Raw genomic sequence first — 16,703 nt, 5'->3', positions numbered from 1 at the left:
TAAACAGTCAGGATCCGAACAGGGGAACAGAAAATCTCATGAAGTCGCGGGGGCGTCAGCCGGTATTTCATTCGAACTAGGAGGCTTTCTAAAAATATAGATGGACCTGAAGCCAATGAGACATTCGAGCTCCTTTGCAACGTCGAAAGCTAGATTGGGATCGTCTGCCAATGCTGGGCAATCAAGCTAATACATAGTCTTTTAATATTACGCGTGGAGCTTAGGGCTCGATGTCACGAGCTCTGCTCATCGGATTAGTGTCTATATTATTAATAGGAGCTGACCTACAGCGTATGAGAGTAGGAGTAGTACTCGAAAGAGGATGATGTCAAGAATGTTGAAGATCCGTTCTTCTTTATTTGGGAGTAATAACTGGCGTTTCTCGTTTCATTTTAAATCTTTTGTTCTCCTTCTTCTGGTGAGTGAGCTTGACGGGGCCTTGATATGCTGAAATGACAATAGCTCCAATAACATCAAAGTAATGTACTTCCTTCTCCTAGAATTGCAGAGTAAGTATCTTGTTGATACTAGTTCCATAAATTGCGAATACAGTGACCATGTGTACAGTTACTCTAATATATGTAACTAAGACCAGAAAACCTCTTTCAGCAGGTCACACATCAACGTAATCGACCTCTTCCCTTCTTTCAGCACCTTATCCATCGCCAAGAATGGATGCGGCATGCCCTTCATCACCTGTAAATCCACCTCGACCCCAGCTTTCTTCAGTCTCTCCGCATACTGCTCTCCCTCCACTCGGAGCACATCCAATTCGCCAACCATGACCAATGCCCGGGGCAGCTTCGACCAATCGCCCTCGTAGAACAACGGGCTTGCTTCGGGATTAGTGCGATCCCCATGGTTGGGCAGATAGTGATCGCGGTACCAGATCATTTTGGCAGCTGGAAGGGCCGGTGCGTGCTCGTAAAGCCTGTAGGATTCATTGTTCTGGACCGTTGCTGTATTATCTGTCACTGGGACAGAGAGGAGCTGGGCAAGGAAGTGGACGGGTGGTGAAAGTGTTAAGGCTTTGTGGGTGATGATTGAGGCTAGATTTCCGCCCGCTGAGGAGCCACCGGTCGCCATTTTAGATGTATTAATAGAGAGTCGTGAGGGTCCGTCAGAAATCAGCCAGAGAAGAGATTCCCAACAGTCATGGACGGCTGCGGGAAAGGGATTCTCTGGGGCAAGCCTACTTGCATTGTTAGCATGAGTAATCTAGGTAGCGCGAGATGTGTTAGGCAAGTTCGGTGTTTGTATACCTGTAATCAACTGTGACTACGACGCAGTTCCCTCTCACGCACAAATTTGTGCAAACCGGATTCTCCGTGTTTATATTCCCCAGGACCCATCCACCCCCGTGGAAATACAGCATCACCGGCCACCCTCCGTCTGGTGTCTCCCCAGCTGGGGTGAATGCACGCAACAGGATCTCTGGACCTTCTGTCGCGCGTCGCTTGATCGTGATATCCTCTGTCTTTCCTACCTCGAGGAGCGGACCCCCGCCAGGGATCAGAACCCCGCTTGTTCGGGAGGCTTCGACGGGTTGAAGATGGACTTGCTGCTGGTTGATGACATACTCGTTATAGAAGGAAATGTATTCGGGATCCAAGAGGTCCTTAACGGAAGGATGGAGAGGGTAGGGAGGCTGAAGCGTCGAGATCGACATATTGTGTAGCTTGGTATTGTGCCACTGGGGTGCAACTTCAGAGGGAACGGATCTCTGAGTCAGTGGGAATTCGGTCCCCTTTTGTTTACCTTCTTACGTATCGGCCTCGGTACCTCCTCACGCAGATCGTTACATTCCAGAGTCGATGGGGTTCGTTCCGAAGCAAGGGAGTGGGGGTTTCCATGCCATTTATCCTGATAGTGACGATATGTACTCTCACGATAAGATAGCAATCTGAAGGAGTATCGGCATTTTCAGCCACTGATGATGGAGAGAATCGAGGTGAAGCGGGGTTGGCTATTGGTACACGAAAGTCGGCGTGGGGGTGATTGAAGATGGAGTTACTAGTTCTATATCGTTGCTTTCCCCGCATTCGTGTAATTGGATGTACCTACTTTACGCCTCTGTAATTTTACCGGGGGTTATATCCTCTTGTTCTATTTATCTCTATGATTCTCTTCTGTGAACCCGGTCAGCTATTACCGCTGTGCTTGTTGCTGACACGTTATTAGATGGGTGGCTTTTAAGACGCTGCCCTTAAAGACGGACGTAAAAATTGAGTGGATTGCTGCTGTTTGAACTGTCTAATTACTGTCTACTTCCCTCCTCTCATCGGTTGACGATTGTTTCACGGTGATCGGTGCCATGCCATACCTAGTATACCTGTCAGTACACAACAGCTACTCCATGAAAGATGACAGGTGAAAGCACGTTGATACAAAGGTTGGGGAAAACATGATATAGCAAATCCACATACCAGACAATGCTAATTAATCCTAGGATTGCGGCAATGCAGCTGAACACCAAGGCCACAATGCCTCGGGCAGTAAACCCAGCGGGCAGTGGAGAAACCGAAGTATTCGCCCCAGTCAGATCGTAGAAATCTTTTGTGTTTCCTGCCGCATTGCCCCTTTTCAAGGTATCACTTGCGTCGCATGCCTGCCAATGATCCTCTGGAATTGCAAGTGTCTGTTGCAGATCTAATGGCGCTTCAATCAGGACGACCGCAAGACCGGCGTCCATGTGCCATTCGATGTGGCAGTGGAAGATCCATACACCTTTCACCGATTAGCTACCAGTGCGCGAACCTAAATAAAAATCGAGAGTCACCTGGATTATCCGCTCGAAACCGGATGACAAAGTATCCTGTCGGTTTCACGTAAATAGTATCCCTTCGCATCGGGACTGACGGGAAAGCAGAATGGTTGTTGGCATCGTAGTGACCTGCGTCTTCATCGCTGCGAGCGACGACTTGAAAATTATGACCATGAAGATGGAAAGGATGCTTTCCCGTGTCGTCGTTGTTCAGGACAAGGTCGATGACATCGCCTTTATCCAGGATGAAGGCGTTGGTATTGTAGCCATATACAGTGGAGTTTGTGGCAGCTGACCCGGTGGATAAAGCCGTATAAAGCGTTGGCACTTTAGGCATAACATATGTTATACCATTGAAGAAGGCACTGTATCTAGTTAGAAAATAAAAAGTGATTATTTTTATAGAGTGATAGTATCCTTACTAATTAGCACCGTCCCCCAGGTTATCCATGGTAAGATCGAGAGTGACTGTATAGTCAGGGTCACCCAATAGCCTCTCGCCATCCACAGGGACAAGTTTGAAGTCATCGTATGGATCGAATGATGAGATGTCAGTCGGGGCAGGCCTCTCAGCCTTGTTATCGTAAACTAACCATCCCGTAACGTTGTAGTTCAGAGTCGGAGGGAGTGTATCGAAGAGGTCCTACTAAATGATAAGAACTTGAAGTAATGAATCGATGAAGTATACCCTACCGTGTCCATACTTCCCACAATGGCATAGTTCTTGTTTGTGTCGTTTTTCATTGTCACCAGAAAACTGTAGCGTTGCGCCGCTGTAATGTAGATCATACTGGCTTCTGCTGGCTCTGTCCATACGCCATCGACTTCCACAATTTTCATGGTATGGTCCTCGATCCAAAAATACTGGCTTGCAAAGGCGGCCACATTGACTAAGCGAAATAGGTAAGTCTTCCCTGGTTCAACAGCTATAGTCAAATTCTGAGTATCATTCATGAGGGCCGACTTTGGGACAGGTTCTGCCCCAGTAGGATTTGTAACGCTGATAAACTGCTTCAGCAGCGTTGGCATCGGGTCATGATACCACTCTGATAGAGTTATCACACGCTCCTCATCATACTGGCCAGAATAAGGCTCATCAGGACCCCTAATCACTAGAGCCTGCCGTAAGCCATCTGGGTACTGGCCTCGAGCATGTGAGTGGTACCAGTAGGTGCCCGTTTGATTTACCTGCTCCGCCGGTCAAACTGAGGGCTCGCAGCAGCTCGTACAATAGAAGTGACTCACAGTGAAGTTGTAAACGAATGTGGACCCAGGGGCAATATCGCATTGCGTTACACTCGGAGCACCATCCATATGGGTCGTTCCATTTTGAAAAAAGCCATGCCAATGTATGCTGGTTGATTCATTGCCCAAAGCGTTGTACACCTTTGCAATCACTCGATCACCAAGGGTGAGATTGAGTACTGGAAGGGGCCATTGACCATTAATACCAATCACGGGACGTTCTTGCAAGCCGTCTGGATTGGCCAATACCCAAGTGATGTTCCATTCATAATTGAGGGTCTTGGCACTGACTGACAGAATGTGGACAAGGAAACCCACCAACCAGAAAAGCCCTAGTTCCATGATAGGCACTTGAGATGGAGCGCTCGCAAGCAGTTAAAAATAAAGAATGAGAGACAGTCTCGCAGGTATGTTCTTCAAAATGGAGATCTCTCTCCCCCGTTCGAAATCTCTCTCGACTTTTATCCCAACTGGGTGGGCACCTGGTGGTGGGATGGTACGGGGGGCATGGTCTGAACCCTCATGTGCAGGGTTGATCACCGATAATAAATGAAATGAAACCTCAACGCACATTATCGTCTTAGTGTCTTTCGCTCCGCCACCACCTCGAATGGGGCCACTCAATGGAAAGCCAAGCGATGATCAGACACGGCTTAGCGGAAGCTTAACCCTCGTTCCCTCGTAAGGGTTCCAGATTCTTGCTGATCCCACTTATCTGATCCTTCCCTCAGGCCACGTCTGCCCCTCATGGTCAATAGGGACATCTAAACGAGATGAAAATTTGCATTTACAATCTACATTAGGCAATGATACGAGGATTCTACCCTATAGCTTGTGACCGGACAAACAGTGGGGGTGGAACGACGTTTCTGTCGCTGGCGCCATGTCCCTTCACGCACTTATCTTTGTCACGGGTTCACGTTCTTTTTATTTTTACTTTTCTCTTCCCCCACGAGAACATTTTAACCTTTAATTTTTTTTTAATCAATCAATCAGATAACCTCTCCCCGATTTATACCGGTGGTGGCTTCTTTTTCGGATCCCCCCTCATAATTTTCATTTATCAATGGCTATGCCGTTGTTTTGGACTCTTGTAGATCTTTAGCCCTCTTTCATTCCTTTCTGAAGCCTCTACCTTCCACTCAACATGGCAACCGATGTATTTGCAGTTCCCAGTATGCATTCTTTTCTTGTTATGCCCCATCTATTAATCAGGAACTAACTTAGTTTGACTAACTTATCGAAGTATTCTTCATCTGCTTTCGAGAATGCGTTGAGACCAGCATCATTGTTTCGGTATTACTTGCCTTCATCAAGCAGACGCTGGGGTCGGACACGGATGCCTTTACTCGCAAAAGGCTTATCAAACAGGTTACTACCATCTTCTCATTCCGTCCCCACCCTATAGAGACAACATTGACGATCAATAGGTCTGGTGGGGAGTTGCGGTCGGGCTGTTTATATGCCTCTGTATTGGAGGTGGTATGATTGGGGCCTTCTACGGGTATGGCAAGGACCATTTTGCCAGCACGGAGGATTTATGGGAAGGCATCTTTGCTTTAGTCGCCGCCGTCATCATCACAGTCATGGGAGCAGCCCTTCTGCGGGTGAATAAACTGCAGGAGAAATGGCGTGTCAAGCTGGCCCAGGCATTGGCGGCAAAACCTCAACCTCAAGGGAGAATGACAGACAAGATCAAGCAATGGTCACAGAAGTATTTCATGTTCATCTTACCCTTCATTACGGTACTTCGGGAGGGTCTAGAGGCTGTGGTGTTTATCGGGGGTGTTAGTCTCAGCTTCCCCGCAAGCGCGTTCCCTCTCCCTGTATTCACGGGACTCTTGGCTGGTGTGGTAGTTGGTTATATCATTTACCGGTGAGTGTGATATGGGCGGCATTGAAACTGAATCCCAATGCTGATAGTAGTCTTTGCGATTTATCATAGGGGCGGGAATCAAACCTCACTTCAGATATTCATGGTCATCTCGACATGTCTGCTCTACTTGGTCGCTGCTGGACTTTTGTCCCGAGGCGTCTGGTTCTTGGAGAACAACACTTGGAGCAACCTCATCGGTGGCGATGCCTCAGAAACGGGAGCTGGTCCTGGATCATATGACATCCGGCAAAGCGTATGGCATGTGAATTGCTGCAGTCCTTTGGTGAATGGTGGCGGGGGATGGGGAATCTTCAATGCTATACTTGGATGGCAAAACTCTGCCACCTATGGTTCGGTCATCTCATATAACCTCTACTGGCTTGTTGTTATTGTGTGGTTCGTGATGATGCGATATCGCGAACAGCAGGGGCGTTGGCTATTGATCGACCCCTTGGTTCGCCGCTTTAAGACCCGGAAGACTGACGGGTGCCTGGAAAATCCCGAAAGCACAGCAGGTATCGGCGTATTATCGGACAACAAAGCATCGGGGAATGGAGTTATGCGTCTACAAGCCACAGAGGTCTGATAAGGCTTGGGTATACTAGTACTAGTGAATGTGTTGTGTAGACAGATGTCTGCGTTAATGTGAGATAAAACATCGAGCACTATCCCTTAGATCCTCGTGAGACCAGCTGTTGGCGATCTCCCCATAGTTTTCTAAACCGTGTCTTAGACTGTATCTCCAGATAGTCTTGGCTTCAGGAACACGGTCCCGGGCCTACCAATGATTTAGTACGGCTTTCGAATTATTCGAGTCTCGCCTCTATTGTACCCTTCATACCTAGATCCAAGACATCAACAGAACTGAAGTAGCCATTGCCACATAGTCCATCCTATGAAGGAGATGTCCTGTATGTTGAACGTGTCTCTTGGAGGGGGGTTTTGGATCACGTGGAGTCACACACCCTCCCTTGTCACGACTCACTTCCTTCTATACTTTTTAACCCTCCCGCCTCCCTTCATTGTCGAAAGCCCTTCTCCCTAGAACATTTACATCCCACGATCCCAATTTCAAGCTATTGATTCTCCTACATTCTGGCAATGTATATGTCTCAATACTTCTCCTATATCTCAACAGACCTAATCGTGCCGACACCACGCGATCGCCCCTTGGAATGCGCCCCGTAACCTAATTCGAGGAAGATGAATAGGGTCGATGGCATAGTCCGATACTTCATTCTAGGAAAGCATGATTACTAACGTCTTTTGTACAGATAGGGATTAATATTTGACTTTGGTGACACCCCTGATACCGTCAATATTAGTGCTGAGGAAAAAAGGCCCTCTAGATTACATTCCTCGGAATGACGTCCCAGACAAGATGCAAGCCCTACTATTTCGCCTTCCGCATGCTCTCTGTTCCAGGCCTCCTGCCAATGCATTCCAACCCCTCCCACTGGCACACTTTATCCGCGTTGACGCGCCCAAGTCATAGTTAACTTTCCCATTTAGTCTCTGACGGGCCCTTCAACCTTTGCTTCGTATTTCTAGAGATACATACAATTGCAGCCCCAGAAAGAGAAACATAAATCCAATACTATCAATTCGGAATCATCCTTCCTGTTCTTAGCTTTTATCTTCGTTCTCGAGTAGTTCTGGCTGTCCATACACGCCTCCGTCATCCTTTATCGTGGATGCTCATCGGTTACACTTGTGGGAGCTGTGACACAGCTTGCTTCTTTTGTTAAACTGGAGAAATTCACCATGACCAATAGGCAGATTACCTCTACAAGAGGAGGGTCCTGGACAAAGGTCGTCATTTTTATCTCCCTCTATGTCTTGCTTCTGGAATCCGTGATTGAGTGGGCTCTTGTGCTCTATCTTTATGGGAATGGACGTGTCGACCGAAAAATGACGCCGAGCTTGATCCTTGCTCTAGTAGCTGTCAGTGCATCCCCCAGAAGCCCGCCGTGTAGTACTAACTATCATTCCCAGTCTTTTCTCACAGTACCGCTTGTCATCCTTCATAGCCTTCTCGCATGGCAGTATAACAAAGTCCCCGGCTTTGGAGGCCAGAAAACAATGCTCCGTGCCGCCTGCACTTATCTCCTGCGAGTGACAGTTATTATATGGCTAGCAGCTAGTGTGGCAGGCCTAGTAGTGGTCTCGCAACAGGTTTCGTGCCTTCCTGAAATAACCAGGGGTAGCTTTTGGAATACTGGCGTCAGCTGTGCTCTTCATCGGACTGCGGTCATAGTTTCCATAATCTCGTTGTAAGTGATGAGACTAATATATTAACTGTTGGCCTTGCTAAATCTACGTATCAGCATAACGGCTTGTCTCTATTTCTGTTCGAGGGAGCTCTGCGAGCGTCCATATGATGTGTCAATACTTGGGGTATACAAAAAGCAGCAATCAGTCTGTGATGAAAGTATCTTCTCAAGCTCAAGCCTGGAAAGCGACACTCTGAAAGATGGCATTCTTTATCTTTGTCCCGGACCAGGTACTGCCTACGGCACCCGCGACCCATATTGGCCGTCGTCCACCGATCACGCATTCGAGAACCCTAACGTGCACAATTTCCAATACCCTCTACCGATTCACCAAAAGCAGCCATTGAGGCCCGACATGAGCCCTGAATCGGAGAATGCCGAAACATTATCAGGTTCGACGTTAACACGCAACGGTACCCTTATTAACACTAACTTACATTCAATTTCACGTACACCCACTTTTGGAACCTCAGGAACTACAAGCGAACAGCACATGCAAAGTCCCGTTGCGGAATTACCCAGTGGCCAAGAAGACTCATCGACAATCAACCACAAAAGACAAAAGTCTTCCTTGTCGTCACTTCGCAAATATCTTCCAAAAGTCTTTCCCCTATCATTGCCTTTATCAGCGGACCCCCAAATTCGCGCTCTCGCCGATTCTAATACGCCTCGAGATGTTGAAAAACAAACAGGAAATGTGATACTGAATAGGAACAGTGATTCCGAGCAGCACCTCACTTCTTCTGCTGAGGAGAAAGAGGAGGTGGCTTCTGCACCTGTCGATTCCGAAACCCGAAGGCCACCAAGTAGCCAAGTCCCTCATACAAGCACCCAGGCTCGACCAACGTCCTCCAACTCATCTGATGCACCTGAGGTCGTGCTACCTACACCTCTCAAGGTGCAGCGATCTAACACAACTCATACTGCACCTATTCCTCGCACCATCCATCGCCATCGACCGAGCTATACAATCGTTCCACCAAACCCATTGGCCTGGCACCCTGTTAATAGAGTTGCCAGCCACAGAGCCTCTGTAATAGAGCCTGATACTCAGCTTCATCATAACCAGCGGCCTAAGGAAAGACGGCAAAGCCGGCATTATCAGTTCGAGCAATCACATGTACCCCGATATACCAGAAGTTATCATCAACCGCATAGCCGGTACAACTACCGTGGCCGGTACGAACCACGCCGCATGTCCTCACAGTCTCGAAGAAGCGATATAGAAATCCATTATCCCAGCACGCGAAGGCCACGCAGCACTACTTGCGGTGGTCTCGGGTCTACAAGAGCTCTCGACAGCATCCGAGAATCAGGCGCATCGGTGGATGAAACTCGGGACATTGTTCCTAATGCCAACACATATCGTGGTGCCCATCGTACGAGCATGGCTGCATTATGATCGATAACACAGCCTGCAGGACAGGCTAAAGCCAAAATAAGGCAAAGGGGTTCTTACTGGCATGCCCCGATAAAACAATATAAAAAGGGACACGAACTTTTTGATCTTATGTCTTTGAAGTGGGCTACTTTCTTTTCTCCTGTCTAAATACTAGCAATATACCGGTATCCAGTGTTCATGTATTAGTTTTGATTCAAAGTTGATGTTCGTTAGGATGAGATTTTATGAAATTATTCTAATCTTGTTTATAGTCTAGACATCATTGTATAGTCCTCGGGCTATGTCTAATGGACAATGTATAGTGCTGTAAAACCGTACATTTCTCATCCCTTGGGTTTTGGGCGCTTTCTTTTTTTCTTCTCTTCTTGCTCATATAAAGCCCACGAGATTAACACCACGAAAATGGAAGATTAAAAGTAGAGGTAAGAATTGATCTATTCATTCGATTGACCCTAGATTACATCACTCAACGTGAATGTCCCATAAACCAAACCCCTGCGGAAGCCATCCTGTACAATAGAGAAACCCAACAAATATATAGATATCCCATACACAATCCCAGGACCGGAAACTCCGAAAGATACAACCAGAAATCACCCAAAGCAAAGCGCTACTCCGACCACGTTTATGCCTTCTTCCTTCCATTATTCTTCACGTACGCATACTGGTACGCCTGTATCGGCCGGCCCTTATCGTCGAAGTTCACTTTATTCTCTCCAAGCTCTTTCTGGCCCACTGTGTACAGAAAAGCTTTGCCGAATTGGTCGCGTTGTCGGAGAGCAGAATCAACTCGATCTGCCCACACTTTCTCGCGGTTCTCGACGGACCGAGCGATTTTCTTATCAAGTGCTGCGGCTGTTTCATCTTTGACTTTGATGATGGTTTCCAGCTCCTTGATTTCTGCACGGAGAGAGTCTATCTCGTTCTCTTGCGTGGAGCGTGAGCTGCGCAGGAATTGGAGCTCGGATTTGAGTTTTGTCTCGCGCTTTTCAGCGGTAGCTAGGAGATTCTTTAATTTACGGGTTGAGTCTGCGTGGGAGGTGCGTAGGTTAGAGATGGCGGTGGCATGGGCGGTTTGTAGGCTTCGTAGTTGTGCCTGGTGGGTTTCCTCCAAAGCAGTTTCTTTTTGACGGGTTGTTGAAGGGGAGGGTGGAGGGCTGGGTTGTTGCGTGTTCTTTTCTTCCTGGAGACGCTGGATTGTATCCTGGGCTTCGGAGTACTCTTCTCGCAGCTCGTTTAGCTCATGACCGGCCTTGTCCAGGCTGGATTTGAGTTCTTCTGCTCGTTTCGACAAGCGGGTGTTCTCCCCTTCGATTGAGTTAAGGAGGGATTGGGCCTCTGCGGCTTGTTCTTGGGACCGCTTCAATTGGGTTTCTAGCGCGTTTTGCGTTGATGATGCTTGCTCCTGTTCGGTTCGGAGTTTTGTTAATTCCTCACGTAGCTGCTCTAGCTCCGGCTCCCCGGAGTCGCTGTCTTTCGGAACGGCTTCAGAGCGAATCGGCATGGAATTGATCAGTTCTAGAATATCTTCGTATGTGTTGCGGCTCGTCTCCCAGGGAAGGTCCGCTGCCATCGCTTTGAGAGCGTTCTCCTGCGCGGTGACTTGCGACTGCGCGCGACTTAGATCAGCTTCCAGTGTGCTGTTCTTCTCCTCTAGTGGGCGATTTCTGATCTCAAGCGTGGCGATCCTATCCTCCAGAGTCCGGTATTCGCGATTTGCGCGGTCTACCTCCGCTTCAAGCTTCTGGATTTCCAGAAGGTGATCATCTATTTGGGCCTTGAGTGCATCGATTTCGGTATTTTTCTCACGCAGTTGTAGTTCCCTGGCAGCTGTAGCTTCATTTAGTTTAGCGAGAGTCTCATCTAGCATAGCGTCTCGTTTTTTTAGTTGCTCCTGGGCTAGGTTTAACTGCTGGCGCAAATTCGCGATCGTCTCTAGTCTCTCAGAGTCTACATCTGTAGGCACCTGTCGGTCTCGGAACTCTTTTCGCATTTCTGCAATCTGCTCCTGAAGGGCACTGATTCCGGTTTCATTGATTGAGGACCTCTGCAAAAGAGATTCCTTCTCTTCATTCTGTTTCTGAAGCAGCTGAATCTGCTCACGCAGGAGCGCATCATCGTTTCGGTTTGCATAGGCCTCATCCAGCAGAGCTGTCTTCTTCTGTAGTTCTGCTTGCAGATGTTTGATCTGCTCTCCAGCGGATGCAGCCTCCAAAACCCGTCTGTGATTCCTTTCAAGTTGTTCATCTCTTTCTTGAACTACATGTTTCAACTCCGCAATCTGTCTGAGCAAATCATCTTTCGTATCTGTCTGGTCTTTGCTGGATGTTGGTTTATGCCTGCGAACCGACGGTGTTCTCGCGGTATCCGGCTCATCATCCGGATCTTCCTCGATGTTCTCCAGCTGCGTCACCTCCTTCGAAAACGCATTACCTCTACGTAACAAATGCGACGGCGTAGACATATCAACAGGAGCAAATTCGCTGTATTCGCCAAGCTCTGCCTCGTCCTCCACAGCGGGTTGTTGCAGTTGTGAGCTCTGCTGTTCCTGCTGTTTTTGCTCTGGAGATTGCGGTCGCGGTGGCTCCTGCTCTTCCCGCGCTGGTTCTTCTTCTTCCTCAATTTCTTCCAGATCCTTATGATCAAATGTATCATCGTCGCCCATGAGATATTTCTCTAGATTGGCCGTAAAATCCTCGGGTCCGCCCACATCCGACAATTGGTCCTCATGGGGTAGCTTCGATTCTCCGAACAATTCGTCGTTCCGCTCCTCAAGACTCAACTGGCCGCTGGGGAATTGGTCAAAATCAAGCGTGTAATCTGCCAGGCGAGCGTCGAGCTCCTTCGCAGCGCGATCAAGCGATGATGCCCGGGAGGACGGCGGCGAGCCGGTCGGCGAATGCGCGTCGTCGATGTCATCGCCGGCGCGATGGGAGATTGGGCTTCGCGCACGCCGGGGGGATCCTTCAGGGCTATGGTTAACTTGCGGAGGGGAGGAAGGCATAAAGAGAGGCGTTGCGAGGGTGGACGCGCCGACTGTATCGTGAGAAGTTGTGTCCATGATGGTATTTGTCGCGGTCGGTAGGTGAGTGAATGCTAGGAATCAAGATCAATTGGCTAGGGCGACATTATTGATTTAGCAGATGGGCTGACAAGGTCATGTAAATCGAGGTGGACTTTGATAACGATAACCAGCAGATAGAGTATGTCGATGTAACGGACGCGCCTGGACCGGCGATACTGGGAACCCGCCCGTGTGCCGGCCGGAATCCTCAGGTTTTCATATCAGGTGTTTATTATGCTCCATATTAGGTTTAGCGTAGAGGAAGAGCTTTCCTTGATATCGAACTGTACATACCCCGTATGTAATAGATACAAGTACCAGGATTACCGTACTGTAAAGAGACACCCCTTACCAAGACCATCACAGAGTCTTCTTGTAACCATCACCCATTCCGTCCTTTGTTGAATCCCCTCCTTATTTTATCTCCCCAAATATTGACCCTCTGAGGTGCGTTCGGACTGGCCTTCTGTCCAAACCGGTCGCGAAGCAATGGGAGAACCTGACGGCTAAGCTGCGGCCCCCCAGAGACCGTCTGTAATCTCACTACCCCGCTGTTGCTCCTCATCGAAATGCTGGACTTGGTCCTGACCAGTGCAGCAAATCCGCAGCCACCTCCAACCTCCTTTTAAAGCTAAGAAACGATGCCTCCCATACCTGCGCAGGTCGACCGATGCCGGGTGATATGCTATCACCAAACACTCCGTCCGGATCGAGGTCAATATGTGTCCGCGCTACCGCTGGTGCAGAACAACACTGGCATCACGCACATCATCATTGCTGCCTTTCACCTGAATGCCGAACCGGGTCATATTACGCTCAACGATGATCCGCCCCATCATAGCATGTATGATGAGCTGTGGACAGAGGTACCTCTCTTGAAACAGAGTGGGGTACGTGTCATGGGAATGCTAGGAGGAGCCGCTCAAGGTTCCTTCCGCTGTTTGGACGGTGACCAGGACAAATTCGAACGGTACTACCTGCCTCTCCTAGCCATGATTCGGCGTCATCAACTGGAAGGGCTGGATTTAGACGTGGAGGAGGAGATGTCGCTTTCAGGTATCATTAGACTTATTGATCGACTCAAATCGGACCTGGGAGATGGCTTCATCATAACGCTGGCCCCAGTGGCAGCGGCGCTTCTAGGGATTGGTAATCTTTCCGGGTTTGACTACCGGGAGCTTGAGCGACAACGAGCATCGAAAATTAGTTGGTATAATACACAGTTCTACAACGGCTGGGGCCCAGCGGATGATCCTCGTATGTATGCGGCGATCGTCGCGCAAGGATGGTCACCGCAACGCGTCGTTTACGGACTGTTGACGAACCCCGGCAATGGATCGCAGGGCTACGTTCCTCGGGAGATCATTGGGCCTATATTAGGCCAGCTGGTTGAGCAGTTCCCCAACTTTGGCGGTGTTATGGGCTGGGAGTATTTTAATGCCAAACCAGGGGAGCGGGAGAAGCCCTGGCAATGGGCGGCGGAGATGTCGCTTAGCATGCATATGAAGGATCTGGTCATGGCTTTTTATCAGGGCTTATGGCGAGCGGTTTGATGAACGTTCTCCGAGATATGATGAATCAACAACGGTAGAGATCTATGGACGTAGAGCATAAAAACAGACCAACGAATGTAATCAAATTATATACAACTACTTTACATTCTTTCATTGCTGGAGATATGATATGTAGAACGATAGGGGAGAGTACTAGTTACTGTGGAAGTGTGTACCTGAGGCTAACCGGGTGGAATCGTCCAATGTCGTCATACCGCCTATACTAGTCAACTGCAGTCCACCGCATCTTCCAAACTCCAACTTCTTTATTCTCAGCTCCACTTCTCTACCTATCAGAATGTCACCTGAGCTTCTTCTCTAAAACTCGAACGGAGAATAATTCATGGCTAAAAGAACACTCATTATCTCGCAGCGCGCCTAAAACCTTCCCACGAAGCTATGGTTTCCTTGCCGCGGGTTGCCGCGGCCACGAGCTCCGTGATACTCAGACTCGCCGCCTTCATCTTTCTTCGCTGGGTGCGTCCATCTAAGTTCGTTCAATTACCAAATAACGGCTGCTCATTCGTGTGCAGATCCCCGGTCATCATTTCCCACCTCTAATCTTCACCTCGTTAGTGGTGTATCTATCTTCATTGTTCTCGCTCAGTCGGCCGGCTGATGAGAGCACCACCAATCGCCCCCATGACTTGAAACGCTCCAGGAACACTTCCAGTAAGTATATCCCTACCCCATAGTGCTTCCCCACTCTGGATTTGCTCACAGAAGATATGCGCAGGATCTGCAGAGTCTCTATCTAATGATAGCGTTCTTAAGACGCTTTTAACGGGACTGCCCTCCCCCACGTCGCCGTTGGTGACCCGGCTGACAGTGCTGGTTAACATTGTCCTTACACTCTTCACTTCCGACCTTCTACTGCGTGGGTTAGTTTTCTATCCTGCAAACGATGTTGCCTTCTCGCGCATTGGCTATGTCTCCCCAACTACAGCGAATTTGCTCGTTCGAGAGCCGGACTCGGCTCAACTACCCCTGGTGGTCTTCTACCAAGAAGCGGAACAGGATGACCCCTTGAAATGGGTGGAAGAAGGCATTATATATGCACTTGATGAATCGACGGATTTCACAACCTCGGTGACTTTGCAAAACTTGAAACCATCCTCGCATTATCGATACTCTTTGTCCAACAATCGCACAGGCTCTTTTGTCACCGCGCCTCTTCCTGGTTCGGCATCTGCCGACCGGCTTAGCTTTTTGACGTCTAGCTGCATAAAGCCAAACTTCCCGTACAATCCGTTATCTCATCCATTGCGTATCGAGGGCATTGAGAAGATGACTGAGACCGTCAGCAAATTGCCATCCTTGCTTCGACCGGCTTTTATGCTGTTCCTCGGTGACTTCATCTATATCGACGTTCCCCAGCGCTTTGGCTCGTCTGTATCACATTACCGCAGTGAATATCGTCGTGTGTATTCTTCTCCCTCGTGGTATTCCCATGGTGATAACCCGGCCATCGACCTGCCGTGGATACACACTCTAGACGACCATGAGATTGAGAATGACTGGTCGAAGGGCAACAATACAGCTCCCTATTTGGCTGCTGCTGACCCCTATATCCATTACCACGTCAGTGTGAACCCCCCGATCCCAGCCACTCCTTTTGCCAAGCCAGAAAACACAACCTATTTCTCTTTCATCAACGGCCCGGCGTCATTCTTCATGTTGGATACCCGCACCTATCGCTCCGAGCCCGCCCAACCGGACTCTACCATTCTTGGCTCAGCGCAACTGCAGTCCTTGCTTGCATATCTGTCTCGTCCTGAACCAGCCGAAGTGCGTTGGAAGATCGTCGCCTCCAGCGTTCCATTTACTAAAAACTGGCGCGTCGGCACGACCGACACATGGGGTGGGTTTTTGAACGAGCGTCGCACAGTGTTTGAAGCCATGTGGCGCGCTGAGCGAGAGCTGGGAATTCGTATTATCCTGCTCAGTGGAGACAGACACGAGTTCGGGGCGACCCGATTCCCTGATCCTACATTTGACTACACGCCCGATGAACTTCTCCCCGATACCGCCGGAGAAGGCCTGCACGAATTCAGTGTCGGTCCGCTCAGTATGTTCTACCTGCCCATCCGGACCTACCATCAAACCGACAATGAAGATGTCACGGTCAAATACATCCCAACCGGTAACACCAAGTACGGATTAATCGATATCGACATCCGCGATGAGACCGTACTCATCAGTGGCAGGACGGCAACCGTACCCAGTTCCGTCCTTACCTACTCACTCTATGTTGACAACGATGTCGCCTGGAAATATAGTCTCAGCGTCCCACTTCCCGGGTATGAGGATGTTGCCTCGGCTGCCTCTGTCAGACACCCGCGACTCCTGCCAGGTAAAGTCCTTGAGGACAACCGTGAACCAGTTGGATGGAGTGCCCAGCTCAGAGCCGTCCTTAGTCAGGTGGAGGAAGTAAGAGGACAGCTAGTTAACCAGTTTAGGGCTCAAGTCTCTAAACTTTTGGATAGAACGGGAACAGCAGAAAGACTCGACTGATTATGAATATGG

At 49.0% G+C, this 16,703-nt stretch overlaps 7 protein-coding genes across 7 annotated transcripts; 4 read left to right on the top strand and 3 right to left on the bottom strand.

Moving 5' to 3' along the window:
* Nucleotides 1–585: 585 nt before the first annotated feature.
* F9C07_10724 (putative lipase) lies at nt 586–1,669 on the bottom strand (the record flags this gene model as incomplete). The annotated part of the gene is made up of 2 exons (XM_041292127.2): nt 586–1,192; nt 1,263–1,669. 2 exons carry the CDS (start codon nt 1,667–1,669, stop codon nt 586–588), a joined length of 1,014 nt encoding a protein of 337 aa, XP_041146456.2.
* Nucleotides 1,670–2,335: 666 nt separating this feature from the next.
* Nucleotides 2,336–4,078, bottom strand: F9C07_10725 (putative ferrooxidoreductase Fet3; the record flags this gene model as incomplete). The annotated part of the gene is made up of 5 exons (XM_071507480.1): nt 2,336–2,727; nt 2,780–3,129; nt 3,187–3,407; nt 3,458–3,952; nt 4,010–4,078. 5 exons carry the CDS (start codon nt 4,076–4,078, stop codon nt 2,336–2,338), a joined length of 1,527 nt encoding a protein of 508 aa, XP_071366536.1.
* Nucleotides 4,079–4,546: 468 nt separating this feature from the next.
* Nucleotides 4,547–6,856, top strand: F9C07_2283693 (plasma membrane iron permease). Its single transcript, XM_041292121.2, has 4 exons — nt 4,547–5,184; nt 5,256–5,380; nt 5,440–5,885; nt 5,955–6,856. Exons 1-4 carry the CDS (start codon nt 5,157–5,159, stop codon nt 6,469–6,471), a joined length of 1,116 nt encoding a protein of 371 aa, XP_041146454.1. The 5' UTR covers nt 4,547–5,156; the 3' UTR covers nt 6,472–6,856.
* Nucleotides 6,857–9,812, top strand: F9C07_2244423 (uncharacterized protein). The gene is made up of 3 exons (XM_041292120.2): nt 6,857–7,829; nt 7,881–8,158; nt 8,213–9,812. The coding sequence occupies exons 1-3, from the start codon at nt 7,650–7,652 to the stop codon at nt 9,558–9,560; spliced, it is 1,806 nt and encodes a 601-aa protein (XP_041146453.1). The 5' UTR covers nt 6,857–7,649; the 3' UTR covers nt 9,561–9,812.
* F9C07_2158421 (uncharacterized protein) lies at nt 9,813–14,936 on the bottom strand. The gene is made up of 3 exons (XM_041285951.2): nt 14,914–14,936; nt 14,754–14,849; nt 9,813–14,654 (listed from the first exon to the last, which is right to left on the bottom strand). Exon 3 carries the CDS (start codon nt 12,619–12,621, stop codon nt 10,186–10,188), a length of 2,436 nt encoding a protein of 811 aa, XP_041146452.1. The 5' UTR covers nt 12,622–14,654; nt 14,754–14,849; nt 14,914–14,936; the 3' UTR covers nt 9,813–10,185.
* Nucleotides 13,266–14,177, top strand: F9C07_10728 (putative class III chitinase; the record flags this gene model as incomplete). The annotated part of the gene is made up of 1 exon (XM_071507481.1): nt 13,266–14,177. One exon carries the CDS (start codon nt 13,266–13,268, stop codon nt 14,175–14,177), a length of 912 nt encoding a protein of 303 aa, XP_071366535.1.
* F9C07_10729 (alkaline phosphatase family protein) lies at nt 14,577–16,691 on the top strand (the record flags this gene model as incomplete). Its single annotated transcript, XM_071507482.1, has 3 exons — nt 14,577–14,654; nt 14,711–14,849; nt 14,914–16,691. The coding sequence occupies 3 exons, from the start codon at nt 14,577–14,579 to the stop codon at nt 16,689–16,691; spliced, it is 1,995 nt and encodes a 664-aa protein (XP_071366534.1).
* Between the last annotated feature and the right edge of the window lie 12 nt (nt 16,692–16,703).

This window comes from Aspergillus flavus, chromosome 4, assembly GCF_009017415.1.
Source record: "Aspergillus flavus chromosome 4, complete sequence".
NCBI lineage: Eukaryota > Fungi > Ascomycota > Eurotiomycetes > Eurotiales > Aspergillaceae > Aspergillus > Aspergillus flavus.
The sequence above is the reverse complement of the archived record's forward strand: the minus strand, read 5'-3'. Positions and strand labels throughout refer to the sequence as shown.

Bases quoted from the DNA above. Each gene is read 5' to 3' on its own strand.
- F9C07_2158421 (XM_041285951.2), bottom strand. From the start codon at position 12,621: ATGGACACAACTTCTCACGATACAGTCGGCGCGTCCACCCTCGCAACG.
- F9C07_2283693 (XM_041292121.2), top strand. From the start codon at position 5,157: ATGGCAACCGATGTATTTGCAGTTCCCA. The intron at 5,381-5,439 runs GTTACTACCATC...GACGATCAATAG, and splicing joins GCAAAAGGCTTATCAAACAG to GTCTGGTGGGGAGTTGCGGT. The intron at 5,886-5,954 runs GTGAGTGTGATA...GATTTATCATAG, and splicing joins GTTGGTTATATCATTTACCG to GGGCGGGAATCAAACCTCAC.
- F9C07_2244423 (XM_041292120.2), top strand. From the start codon at position 7,650: ATGACCAATAGGCAGATTACCTCTACAAGAGGAGGGTCCTGGACAAAG. The intron at 7,830-7,880 runs GTCAGTGCATCC...TATCATTCCCAG, and splicing joins TGATCCTTGCTCTAGTAGCT to TCTTTTCTCACAGTACCGCT. The intron at 8,159-8,212 runs GTAAGTGATGAG...TCTACGTATCAG, and splicing joins ATAGTTTCCATAATCTCGTT to CATAACGGCTTGTCTCTATT.